This window comes from Pelodiscus sinensis, chromosome 23 (assembly GCF_049634645.1).
Source record: "Pelodiscus sinensis isolate JC-2024 chromosome 23, ASM4963464v1, whole genome shotgun sequence".
Classification (NCBI taxonomy): domain Eukaryota; kingdom Metazoa; phylum Chordata; order Testudines; family Trionychidae; genus Pelodiscus; species Pelodiscus sinensis.
In genome coordinates this window covers 24331287-24343717 of record NC_134733.1, presented here as the reverse complement: position 1 = coordinate 24343717, position 12431 = coordinate 24331287, and the positions used below count along the sequence as shown (strand labels likewise).

At 70.9% G+C, this 12431-nt stretch overlaps 1 protein-coding gene across 5 annotated transcripts in view; it reads left to right on the top strand.

Annotated features, from left to right (window-relative positions):
* The window catches only part of PLEKHG5 (pleckstrin homology and RhoGEF domain containing G5), an 86204-nt gene that overhangs the window by 27526 nt on the left and 46247 nt on the right, over positions 1-12431 (top strand). For 3 of the 5 annotated variants that reach the window (XM_075906547.1, XM_075906555.1, XM_075906545.1), the window contains exon 2: positions 5916-5992. The exons of 1 other annotated variant lie outside the window; for it this stretch is intronic. In XM_075906547.1, the coding sequence (XP_075762662.1) occupies positions 5916-5992 (77 nt within the window). Of the gene's footprint in view, positions 1-4946; positions 5086-5915; positions 5993-12431 lie in introns of those variants that run through there. One more of the 5 variants, XM_075906551.1, reaches the window with a different exon arrangement.

The window sequence follows — 12431 nt, the reverse complement described above, 5'->3', positions numbered from 1 at the left end:
TGTCTGGCTTGGGCGATTGCTTGGTGGCTCCTAATTCCTGCCGGGCGGAGGTTCGCGGGCTGGGGGAGATGAAAGGGACGGAGGGAGAAAGGAAGGAGGCCCAGACCGGCTGTTTCCGCCCTCGGAAGGGGCTGCTTCATTATTTACTTAACGAGGACTTTGGCAGCAGGTGAGCACCGAGTATTTCCTGAGCGCCGCCATGCCTGTGTGCGCTGCGGGCTGGAGTCGGGGCAGGCGCAGCCCAGTCTGGCCAAGTAATGAGACGCCGTCTGCATCTGCTTAGCCGTGCCAGAGCGCAGGCCAAAGCACAGCCCCTCGCCAGCCGCCTCCAGCGCTCGCATCCTGCCGGCCGGCCGGAGGGGTGGAAGGGACTAGTCCACCAGCCTTATTGGATAGTCGTCTAGTGCTGCGACCAGTCGCTTCCCCTCCTGCTGCAAGCCAGCAAGCGGGGAGCAGGAGCTGGTGCTGGGGGGAGCTGGCTTAAAAGCCGGTTCCCCTGGCAGTCTCCGCGGGGGTAGGAGGGGTAGCGGGAAACAGCGCGACTGGGACTGAAGCCGCCTCTGCTGCGATTCTGCTGCTAGAATGGACAGCCCCAGAGGGGCTCTTGCGCCTTTCCAAAGCAGAAGCCCCCGGGGCCGGTGGGGGGTTCCCCGCTGGGGCTCTTGTACATTTCAAAGGCTGAGGCGCTGCAAGGAGAGCAGGGCCGGTCCCCCGCCGGCTCCGTGCTCCCTGCAGGGCCGGTCCCCCGCCGGCCCCGGGCTCCCTGCAGGGCCGGTCCCCCACCGGCCCCGGGCTCCCTGCAGGGCCGGTCCCCCGCCGGCCCCGTGCTCCCTGCAGGGCCGGTCCCCCGCCGGCCCCGTGCTCCCTGCAGGGCCGGTCCCCCGCCGGCCCCGTGCTCCCTGCAGGGCCGGTCCCCCGCCGGCCCCGGGCTCCCTGCAGGGCCGGTCCCCCGCCGGCCCCGGGCTCCCTGCAGGGCCGGTCCCCCGCCTGCCCCGGGCTCCCTGCAGGGCCGGTCCCCCGCCTGCCCCGTGCTCCCTGCAGGGCCGGTCCCCCGCCTGCCCCGTGCTCCCTGCAGGGCCGGTCCCCCGCCGGCCCCGTGCTCCCTGCAGGGCCGGTCCCCCGCCGGCCCCGGGCTCCCTGCAGGGCCGGTCCCCCGCCTGCCCCGTGCTCCCTGCAGGGCCGGTCCCCCGCCGGCTCCGTGCTCCCTGCAGGGCCGGTCCCCCGCCGGCCCCGGGCTCCCTGCAGGGCCGGTCCCCCGCCGGCCCCGTGTCCCCTGCAGGGCCGGTCCCCCGCCGGCCCCGTGCTCCCTGCAGACGCTCCCTGCGGAGTTTCTGCTTTTGAACTGTAGCAAGTGCCCGGCAGGGCCCAGCAGGCTCTTGCTACAGTTCAAAGGTGAGGTGCCTTATCAGCTAATCGAATAGTCGGCGGAAATCCCATCAGCTGTTGCATTAGTTATTTCATCTACATTTAATATCCCAGCTGACGGGCTGGCCCAGCAGCGCAGCCCCGGGGTACGAGATCGATGTCCCAGCTGGGGCTAGGAGGACTCAGTGCCCCCCCTTGAGATGGGGGGTGGCTGGGCCCTACAATCCCAGCCCCCCTCCCTAGCCCCTTCTCCCCTGCTTCCTAGACAGACACTACAAGACCGTCCCTTCCAGCCCTGCCCCCAGCCAGGGGCGGCATTGCACCTTCCTTTGTCCCTCTCCCTGGGGGGGTAACCGGTCGGACAGGCACCTCCCTGTCCCATCAGCTACTCCGCTGGGCCGTGGTCCAGCCAGTAACCAGTGGGGGTCACCCACAGCCCAAGCCTAGCAAATAGCAAGGTACCAACACTACATCACGGGCTTTGTGACGCGGCGGCCGTGCGGGGGGGGGCTCTAACGCGGCACCGCCCGGCGGCTGTGCGGGGGGGGCTCTGACGCGGCACCGCCCGGCGGCTGTGCGGGGGGGGTTCTGACGCGGCACCGCCCGGCGGCTGTGCGGGGGGGTTCTGACGCGGCACCGCCCGGCGGCTGTGCGGGGGGGCTCTGACGCGGCACCGCCCGGCGGCTGTGCGGGGGGGCTCTGACGCGGCACCGCCCGGCGGCTGTGCGGGGGGGGCTCTGACGCGGCACCGCCCGGCGGCTGTGCGGGGGGGTTCTGACGCGGCACCGCCCGGCGGCTGTGCGGGGGGGGTTCTGACGCGGCACCGCCCGGCGGCTGTGCGGGGGGGCTCTGACGCGGCACCGCCCGGCGGCTGTGCGGGGGGGCTCTGACGCGGCACCGCCCGGCGGCTGTGCGGGGGGGTTCTGACGCGGCACCGCCCGGCGGCTGTGCGGGGGGGCTCTGACGCGGCACCGCCCGGCGGCTGTGCGGGGGGGCTCTGACGCGGCACCGCCCGGCGGCTGTGGGGGGGGGCTCTGACGCGGCACCGCCCGGCGGCTGTGCGGGGGGGCTCTGACGCGGCACCGCCCGGCGGCTGTGCGGGGGGGCTCTGACGCGGCACCGCCCGGCGGCTGTGCGGGGGGGCTCTGACGCGGCTCCGCCCGGCGGCTGTGCGGGGGGGCTCTGACGCGGCACCGCCCGGCGGCTGTGCGGGGGGGCTCTGACGCGGCACCGCCCGGCGGCTGTGCGGGGGGGGCTCTGACGCGGCACCGCCCGGCGGCTGTGCGGGGGGGCTCTGACGCGGCACCGCCCGGCGGCTGTGCGGGGGGGCTCTGACGCGGCACCGCCCGGCGGCTGTGCGGGGGGGCTCTGACGCGGCACCGCCCGGCGGCTGTGCGGGGGGGTCTGACGCGGCACCGCCCGGCGGCTGTGCGGGGGGGCTCTGACGCGGCACCGCCCGGCGGCTGTGCGGGGGGGTTCTGACGCGGCACCGCCCGGCGGCTGTGCGGGGGGGTCTGACGCGGCACCGCCCGGCGGCTGTGCGGGGGGGCTCTGACGCGGCACCGCCCGGCGGCTGTGCGGGGGGGTTCTGACGCGGCACCGCCCGGCGGCTGTGCGGGGGGGTCTGACGCGGCACCGCCCGGCGGCTGTGCGGGGGGGCTCTGACGCGGGCACCGCCCGGCGGCTGTGCGGGGGGGTTCTGACGCGGCACCGCCCGGCGGCTGTGGGGGGGGGGCTCTGACGCGGCAACCGCCCGGCGGCTGTGGGGGGGGGCTCTGACGCGGGCACCGCCCGGCGGCTGTGGGGGGGGGCTCTGACGCGGCACCGCCCGGCGGCTGTACGGGGGGGCTCTGACGCGGCACCGCCCGGCGGCTGTGGGGGGGGGGGCTCTGACGCGGCACCGCCCGGCGGCTGTGGGGGGGGGGGCTCTGACGCGGCACCGCCCGGCGGCTGTGGGGGGGGGGCTCTGACGCGGCACCGCCCGGCGGCTGTGGGGGGGGGGGCTCTGACGCGGCACCGCCCGGCGGCTGTGTGGGGGGGCTCTGACGCGGCACCGCCCGGCGGCTGTGGGGGGGGGGCTCTGACGCGGCACCGCCCGGCGGCTGTGCGGGGGGGTTCTGACGCGGCACCGCCCGGCGGCTGTGCGGGGGGGGCTCTGACGCGGCACCGCCCGGCGGCTGTGTGGGGGGCTCTGACGCGGCACCGCCTGGCGGCTGTGCGGGATCCGTCCCGGCCTGCTAGCCCCTCGGGGTGACCTGGAGGGCTGGGGACAGTCTGACTCCCCTGTGCTCCCAGGAGCTGATGGGCCTAGCATGTGGCATTGGGAAATGTGGCCGTTTGAGGCCCATGCAGCCCCGAGTCTCAGGCCCGAGCAGTCTGCAGCTGGGCTGGGACGCTGGCTGCCCCGGGGGTCTGGCCTTGCTGCGCTGGAGCCCTGTGTGCAGAGAGGGGCAGGGGCTGGGGGCAGGGGTGAGTGGGGGGCGGCTGGAGCACTTGGCTGTGCAGCCTCCCTCCCAGCCCGAGACCTGCTGAGCATGTTTCCGAGCCCTGGTCAGCGTCCCAGAGGGACCCGGCGGCTGGGGGTGGGGGAGCAGGGACTCAGGCACGGCCAGGATGAGATCTCTCGGGGGCGGGGCGAGGGCCAGCCCTGCCTGACGCAGGAGCCAAGCGGAGGGCGGGGCAGGCGGCAGGGCACCGGGCCGGGGCTAACGGGGGCACAGCCGATGGGCGCCGAGCCGCCGGGCCCTACCCAGGGCTTTCTGGAAGCCCAGCAGGGAGCCCCGTGCGTCTGCTGGAAGCTGCTCCCAGCCTGGCTCGTGGCAGGCTCAGCCCGGCACTGGGCGGGGGGGACGAGGAGGGGGCACCAGAGAGCGCGGGGCGCCTGGGCCGGCCCTGGGGAGCTGGCGCTCAGAGCAGACGGGCGGGGCTGCAGCAAGTCGGTCCTGCGGAGCAGCTGGGCTGCGGCCTGGCGCTGTCCGAGGGCCGGGCTAGCGGCCTTTTACACGCTCTCTCCTCCGGATCTCGGCTCGTTCGGAGCGCAGGGCTGCAGCCAGAGGCTCTGAATCGGGACTGGGTGGTGCCGCCAGGGCCCAGCCCGGGAGCAGCCTGCCAGCCCTGCACCATGCAGCTCAGCTTTGGGCACGTGGGTTCCCTGGGCCGGCGGGGGAGGCTGGGGCTGGCACAGGCTGCACCTGGTTAGCTGAGCTCTCCCACCCCGTGGGCTCTGCGCCGGGCTCAGCCCTGTCCCCCGTTACAGCTGCCCAGCCTGGGGGCTCACGTGCGGTCTGGGGGCACTTTCTGGGCCACCTTAGGAGCGCCAAAGCTCCTGAGCGCCGCATGCCGGAGCCGCTGCCCCAGCCGTTTCCGCAGGCTCCAGCGTCGCCGCACGGCGGGGAGCGGCTCTTCACAACGTAGGCTCATTTCCATGGCCCAGCCCCACGAGGCAAAGTGCTTGGGCCGTTCCCCACCCCCGCGAGCCTCCCCGCCTGCCATGCCCCGGATGTGGGGCCTGGGGGGGGCGACTTTATGGGCCTCTCTGCTCAGCCAGCTCAGCTGCGGCTCCCTGCTTCCCACGCTCCCTGCGGGGCCTGGGGGTCGCTTGCTCCGAGCTGGGAGGGAGGGAGACGCGTCCAGCTCTTCCCACGCGGGGCCCTGGCTCCACTGCCTGAGGCACTTCCCCCTGCCGGGGGCTGGCGAGCTGGGCTCCGCTGGAACTCGTGTGTGAGCTCGGTCTGCTCTCGGCCTGCTCGTAAAGCCGTCTGCCCCGCGGGGACCAGGGACCTGGGATTCCCAGCCAGCGCCTCCCCCCCCCCCCCCACAGCTCTGTCCCTGCGGGAACCGGGGGGGGATTCCCAGCCGGGCCCCACCCCCACCCCCCCAGAGCTCTGTCCCCGCAGGAACCAGGGAGTTGGGATTCCCAGCCGGGCCCCACCCCCACCCCCCCAGAGCTCTGTCCCTGCGGGAACCGGGGGGGGATTCCCAGCCGGGCCCCACCCCCACCCCCCCAGAGCTCTGTCCCCGCAGGAACCAGGGAGTTGGGATTCCCAGCCAGCGCCTCCCCCCCCCCCCCCCCACAGCTCTGTCCCTGCGGGAACCGGGGGGGGATTCCCAGCTGGCCCCACCCCCACCCCCCCAGAGCTCTGTCCCCGCGGGAACCGGGGAGCTGGGATTCCCAGCCAGCGCCTCCCCCCCCCCCCCCCCCCCCCCCCACAGCTCTGTCCCTGCGGGAACCGGGGAGCTGGGATTCCCAGCTGGCCCCACCCCCACCCCCACCCCCACCCCCCAGAGCTCTGTCCCTGTAGGAGCAGCTCTTGCTGGGTTTTCGATGAGCCCCATGGCGAAGCTGCCGCTGTTCCCAGGGAGCCCTGCGGGCACACGGCCCTGTGGCCTGGGGCTGGCTGGCTCCAAGGACAGTGACCGGGGGGGGGGCAGCTCTAGTCCAGCTCGGGGGCCGGAGTGCTGGCGCCGCGCTGCCCATTGGCCGTCCCGTCCCCCGCTCTGCCACGGCTAACCTCCCCCTCCCCCTCCCCCTCCCCCTCCCCCTCCTCCAGGCGATCCGACCTTGACCGAGGATGAGGCTCGGCGCTGCCAAAATCCCGGCTGCGTTGCCCACAGGAGGGCTCTCAAGGTACCACGGCTGGGGGCCCTGGGGACGGGGGGCCCGGGGACGGGGGGCCAGAGGACCGGGGGGCCCTGGTGACCGGGGGGCCCTGGGGACGGGGGGCCCGAGGACTGGGGGGCCCGAGGACTGGGGGGCCAGAGGACTGGGGGGCCCTGGGGACCGGGGGGCCCTGGGGACCGGGGGGCCCTGGGGACGGGGGGGCCAGAGGACCGGGGGGCCCTGGGGACTGGGGGCCCCTGGGGAGGGGGGGGCCCCTGGGGAGTGGGGGGCCCTGGGGACGGGGGGCCCTGGGAGGCAGGGATATTTCTAGCTCACGGGGGTGACGGACACGGCTGGCACCTGTTCCTGCCCCCGGGCGCGGGGAGCCGCAGGCCATCTGGGGAGGTGGGCTGAGGTGGGCGCTGTGCATGTGGCCAGCCCTCGGGTTCCCGGAGCCGTGGCACCACCGCCGTGGTGTCTGGCTGAACAGCTCCCAAGGGCGAGCCGGGCTCGAGGCTTCTCCCTGGAGTTAGGGCTGCCAGACCCTGCGGTGGGTTCCCACAGCGCTCGTGCGCTCGGCAGCGTGAGGGAGGGTCGTGTCTGTCTCGCCAGCCAGCCAGGGAGCCAAGAGAAGCCCGGGCCCAGCTGGAGGGGGTCTCCCTTTCCCACCCCCTCCCGGCCTTGCAAATCAAGGTTCCATCGCGTCCCGTGCTTCTCCCCTGGGGCCGCTGCCCACAGAACGGCACAGGAGCCGGGCGCTGGCCGCTGGCAAATGACTCATTTCAAACTGGTTGCAGGGGCTTGATGGCTCCTCTGGCTGGAGCCGGCCGAGCAGAGACTGTTCCTGCCGGGGCAGGCAGCCTGTTCCCTTTGCTTTCGCTTTTAAGGGGCCATCTCCAAAATTCCTGATGGAGCTTTGTGATCCCATGAGAGTAGCTGGGTCTGAGGGCAGAGCCAGGGCTCCCAGAGAATGTGGGCAGGACAGTGGCTGTAGGGTGGCTACAGAGCCTTGCAAATCCGTGGCTGTCTGCACACTTTCTATCCACGGCTGTCCACGTGCTTTATATCTGTGGGCAGCCACATCTGTGGTTTCTCCATTCTGTTTTATTCAGCTCTTGTGGAATGTTTCATTTGCTGATATCGGGCACTTTGTAACTGACATTTTGCTTTATCCAATCTCAAACCCTTTGGATACATTCACTTAAAACACTGTGAAAATGTGGAAAATGAAAAACGAGTCTAGCAACAACGTGGACTTTTTCCCACCGTGTTTTCCCCATTTTTTCAGCCTCTCTTCTCTGCTGGGACAGGCCGTGGCCAAGGAGACAGGCTCCGGGGGCAGTAGGCTGCTGAGGGGCTGGGCGCCAGGAGGCGCTCAGGGCGTCTGGGGGTGCGTCTAGATTACACCTCTCTGTCGACAGAGAGATGTAGATTAGGCAAATCAAAATTGCTAATGAAGCCGGGATTTAAATATCCCACGCCTCATTAGCATAAACATGGCCGCTGCTTTTTTTTTAAACTGTTTTTTTTTTTTTTAAAAGAAACCCCACAGTCTAGATGTGGATCTGTCAAAAATAAACCCTTTCCCGACAGATCCTGTATTCCTCAAAAAATGAGGCTTACAGGATCTGTCGATCACAGCTGTATTTCGAAAAAAGCCGTTTTGAAAAAAAGCGGTGGCCATGTTTATGCTAATGAGGCGTGGGATATTTAAATCCTGGCTTCATTAGCAATTTTGACGTGCTTGATTTGCATCCCTCTGTCGACAGCCGTAGCCTGGGTGCTGGCTGGGTGGGTGCGTGTGCCACGCCCAGGGCTGTGGAGCGTGGCCCTCCGTGCGCCTGGCAGGGGGAGCCGGAGTCTGCAGAGCACTCGCTAGGCAGACGGCTGCAGGGACCGGGGTGCAACCCTGCCTTTGGCCGTTCGTAACTCTCGCGGGTGGGGCCAGAGGGGCTTGGCAGCAGCGACTCATTCCTGCACTTCCTTTCTGGCCCCTTGAAGTCCCGCTCGGCCAGTGAGGCTGCCAGCAGCCAGCCCCTCCCCAGGAGCCGGTTAGCTGGAAGCATTAAGCCAGCTCTTGGCTGGGGCCCAGGCTGCTGAGGCCGCCGCCCGCCTTCCCGCACCTTGCCTTGGAGGCAGGGGCCAGGCAGGGGCCAGCAGGCCGGGTGCAAAGTGCAGCCCCTCGCGAGGCGCAGGCCGCAGCCAGCCCCGTCCCCCAGCTCGCGGCGCGTTCGCACTGGAACCGGCCAGCAGGCCAGGTGCGGGGCCAGGGCAGCGTGAGCAGCCCCGTGTCGTGCCGCTGACAGCCGGGTGCAGACTGCACCTGGGGAGCGCGAGCCTGGCGCCCCCCTTCCAGCGCGGACGTTGCAGGACAGGAGGCGCTGGGACGACGCTGCCGTCCTCCCTGGGGCCCAGAGGGGCTGGCCCGGCTGCTGCTCTGTCTGGGGCCGGGCGGCCGCTCTGCCGTGCGAAGTGCCCCGAGGAGCAGGCCTGCGCGCTCTTGGCTGCTCGTGGTCCCTTCCTCCCACGCGCCGGGGCGACAGCCTGGAGCAGCGCTCTGCGCGGGAGCACTGCCCCCTCCAGCCCGCAGACCCCTGCCTCTCGCGCCTCCCCTGCGGGAGTGGGGGGCTGCCCAGGGCAGAGTTCGAATGCCCCGGGCCCGTCGGCCCCTCCCTCGGCACACGGTTTGGGTCAGCCCGCTAGCCCCTCCGCAGGAGCGTTTTCCAGCGCGCCGCAGGGGCATGGCAGTGTGGGGAAACGGGTCCCTGCTCTGGGGATGCAGGCCCCCGACCCCCTGCGCAGGGGGCTTGTGGGCAGCAGCGCTGGGGTGAGCGTTGTGGCTGAGCAGCGGGCAGGGGAGCGAGGCCTGGTCGTGCCCTCCGTGGTATAGCAGTGCGGCCACGTTCCCGGGCTCGGGCGGGTTATTGACTAGGGATGTGGACGAGTTGCTCCCCCACGGCTGCCTCTCTCAAGGGGGGCCAAGAGGAGGGGGCTTCAAAGCGGCAGCTGGGGACCCCGGGCTCCACGCGGCACTGCCGCTCTGAAACGCTCAGAGCACGGGCCAGCGGGCGCTGCCTGAGTGACCCCGGCCCGTGCTCCCGCAGCGCTTCCGCCTTTGAAGAGCAGGAACAGCCCACAGCAGAGGCGCCTGGCGACCAGTCGATGCAAATGGCCTTGGCTCTTCCATTAGCCACGTCATCAAATCTAACGTCCCTGCTGTCGCCACGGCCCCGGGCCTCTGGCTCTGTGGCCGCCATGGAAACCAGCGAGGCTGGAGCCTGTTCCCAGTCCCAGGAGAGCTGCCTGGGAACGCGCCGGGGGGCGGAGCTCCCTGCCCGGCCCGTGCGGGGAGCAGTGCCCGGACCACAGGCGACTGGCCAGGCCCCATGGGGCCACTGAGCACCAGGCCCCTTCCTCGGGCTGGCTGGAGCGTTCCCAAGAGGCTGCTGCTTCCCGTGCTCCCGAGGAGACGGACAATGAGCTAATGCTCCTCTCAGGCGTGCGCTGGAAGCCTGCCTTTATCCCGACGGTGCCCGGCCCAGCGGGCTGCCAGCGCCCCGGCCAGGGCGGAGATCAGGCCAGGCCGGGCAGGGTCCTGGGACAGGCGCTGGGTGCCGTGTCCGTGCTCGGGGAGATGCCTGGGCAGCAGCCCCTGGAGGGCAGGCAGGCGTGCGAGAGCTCCGCCGGAGCCCAGCTGGGAGTTCATCCCCCCCGGCAGCTGTTCCTGAGCCGATAGAGTTCAAGCTAATCCAATTGGGCCTGTTCAGCCGGGTTAGCTGCGGAAGGGGATCAGCTGCGTGTTGCCGCGGGCTGCGAAGGAGGGACGTCCGGGAGGGGGGTACCCCTGGACACCAGCCACGGGGTGCAGGACTCTGCTCCACGGTATCACACCGCCCCCCGCGGTGCTGGCACTACGGTGCGGGGCGCCCTGCCGCAGCCCCTGGCTCGAAGCAGCAACAACCTCCCCATGCCGGGGTTCCCCGCTGTGCCACCTGTACCAGCCCCCCTGGCCCCCGCCAGCTGGCACCCGTTCGCCAGAGTGTCCTGGCAGCCGAAAGCAGCCCCATGTCCGTCCCCCCACCGGCGCGTGGAGATGCAGGGCCCGGGCTGGGAGCCGGGAGAGCGGCCGATGGGCTCTCCGTGGCCTGTGGAGGCCTGTTGCTTTCCCCGTTTGTGTCCCGTTCCTCTGGCGGGATTCCCGTGGCCGTGCCGGGCTCTGTGCCCAGTGGGGAGAAGGAAAGGGGCGTCAGAGGGTGGCGCCTGGGAGTGAAAAGCCCCCAAACCCAGCACCAGCCTTGGAGCCAGCCGCACCCTGCCCCGGGGTCTGTCACGCCTGCCCCACGCCTCCGGAAAGTCTCCGGGAGTTTTCAGGCCCCGGGTGCGAGGTGCAGCCACATGGAGGCAGGGCCCCAGAGCTGCGGGCCAGGAGAGGCAGGGGCTGCAGGGCTGGGCCTGGCTCCCTGGCCGCTCCCAGGCAGCCTGTGTGGTGCAGGGCCGCGGCCAAGGGCGGCAGCGGGCACGACCCGAGCACGTGTCCTCCCCATTGCAGTTCTCCCCACGTGTCTGGGACGTGTGACCGTCCTGGCTCTGGGCGCCGGGGCATGCTGGGAGCCGGAGCTAGCGGGGGTGTCTGGCACAGAGCGGCGAGGGCTCGGCAGCTCTGCCATCGCTTGGGGGCTCGTTTGGGGGAGCGGTCGCCGGTCCCAGCCTGGCGGGCAGGGCTGGGCTCCCTGAGCCTGTCGCTGATTGAATGGTTCACTTGCTGGCACATGGGAGTTACGGACCCCGCAGCCGGGTGGGGCCGGCCCGGCCACTCCTCTGTCTCCACCTGCCCAGCCCAGAAATAGGTCTGCCAGGAGCTCTCCTCTTACTCTAATTGCTCCTTAATGTAAAGCTTGAGTGGATTGAGGGCTCTTATCTCTGCTCATCAAGCAGCTGGCTTGGTTCAGGGACTTGCTCTGGAGCGCTGGGCCCCTGCGCTGAGTCCGCAGGCAGCTGCACTCTGCCGGCCTTCCAGGCGCTGGCTCTTCCCCGGCCGTGGCCCAGGTAAGCGGGGCAGGTTTCATCGCCCTGGCGGATGCTTCCCGCCGACCCGCAGCACTTGCTCCTGCTGGGCACGAGCGCCGCCCCCGGGGCTCCACGTCCAAATCGCCTGGGGCCGCGGAGGGATTGTGGGCGGCCGCCCCCGAAGGCGACGGGCGAGTTGGCTGCTCAGACAATGAAGAGCCAGGCCTGGGAGCGGCGGGCACTGGGCTGGCTCTCCCGTGCGCTGGCTCCTGGCCCGGGCGGTGGGAATTCTCCCCCCACAAGGGAGATTGTTGTTTAGTCTTAGCGGCTGGGCAGCGCCACTAGGAGCTCTGCTTCCAGACAGGCGGCGGAGCGGCTCGGTCGCTGGGCTTGGCTGCGTGGCTTGCGAGGGGCCAGGCGAGCCGAACGGCTCCGGGCGCCGATCTCTGAGGTTTGCACTCCCAGCATGTGGACGAGGGCCCGGTGGTCCTGGCCTTTCGCGCCCCAGCATTTGCTTCAGACCCCTCTGTCCTCGCCCCAGCCTCCGGGGCTGGCCTGGCTGTTTCTGCGCGTGGAGCCCCAGGCTGGGAAACGAGAGGATGGATGGCCCAATGGTTAGGGGGAGAACTTGGCCTTGCAGACTATGTTCAATTCCTGGCTGCGCCACGGACTTGGCGCAGTTCGGCTTGTCTGTGCCTCAGTTTCCCAGCTGCATAATGGGGATATCAGGGCTTCCCCCCACGCTGGGTCTGAGGGGCTCAGGTACTCCGGAATGGGAGCCACGGGCGGACCCACGCTCGGCTCGCCGCTCTGTGCCGGGTGAGTGCTGCATCGGCGGGGCTCAGGAGGGGATGTAGGTGCGACCAGAGCGGGCTGTGACTGGACAGCGCTGCGCTTGGATCTGGCGGTCGGCGCACAGTGCGGGACGCCCCTCGCTCGGCCCAGCCCCGCTCCGCCGCACAGCCTTTGCCCACAGGAGGCTGCGAAACAGCCCCCAAAGCAGCCGGCCACAGGGAGCAGGCGGCTCTTCTCTGGCCGAGGGTGGTGCCCGGGGGTGATGGCAGCATTGGGGTGTCGGGCCGGCAGGCCGGGTTCTGTCAGTCACCAGCTGCTGTGTCTGTCCCGGGGCGGCCGGAGGCCCGATGGTGCGTGGCCCAGCAGCAGGCAAAGGCTCTGGGACAGGTCTGCTCGGGCTGCGGGCTGGGGCGGGAAGTGGTGCCCGGGGCGGGAGGCGCTGGCGTCTGGGCTGCCATGCTCTCCTAGGGGGTCTCTGCTCCGGGGTGGGGACGTGGGTTGGATCCTGTAGCTCAGCGTTTCCCAAACTGTGGGCTGTGGGCCGGGGGCCTGGCTTTCCCAGCCCTTCAGTGCGGCAGGATCCGGCCCGGGCCCGGCTGCAGAGAGCCCCTTCGGGGCACTTCCCCCCAGATAGCGGCTGCAGCGCGATGGGGCGTGAGCCTGA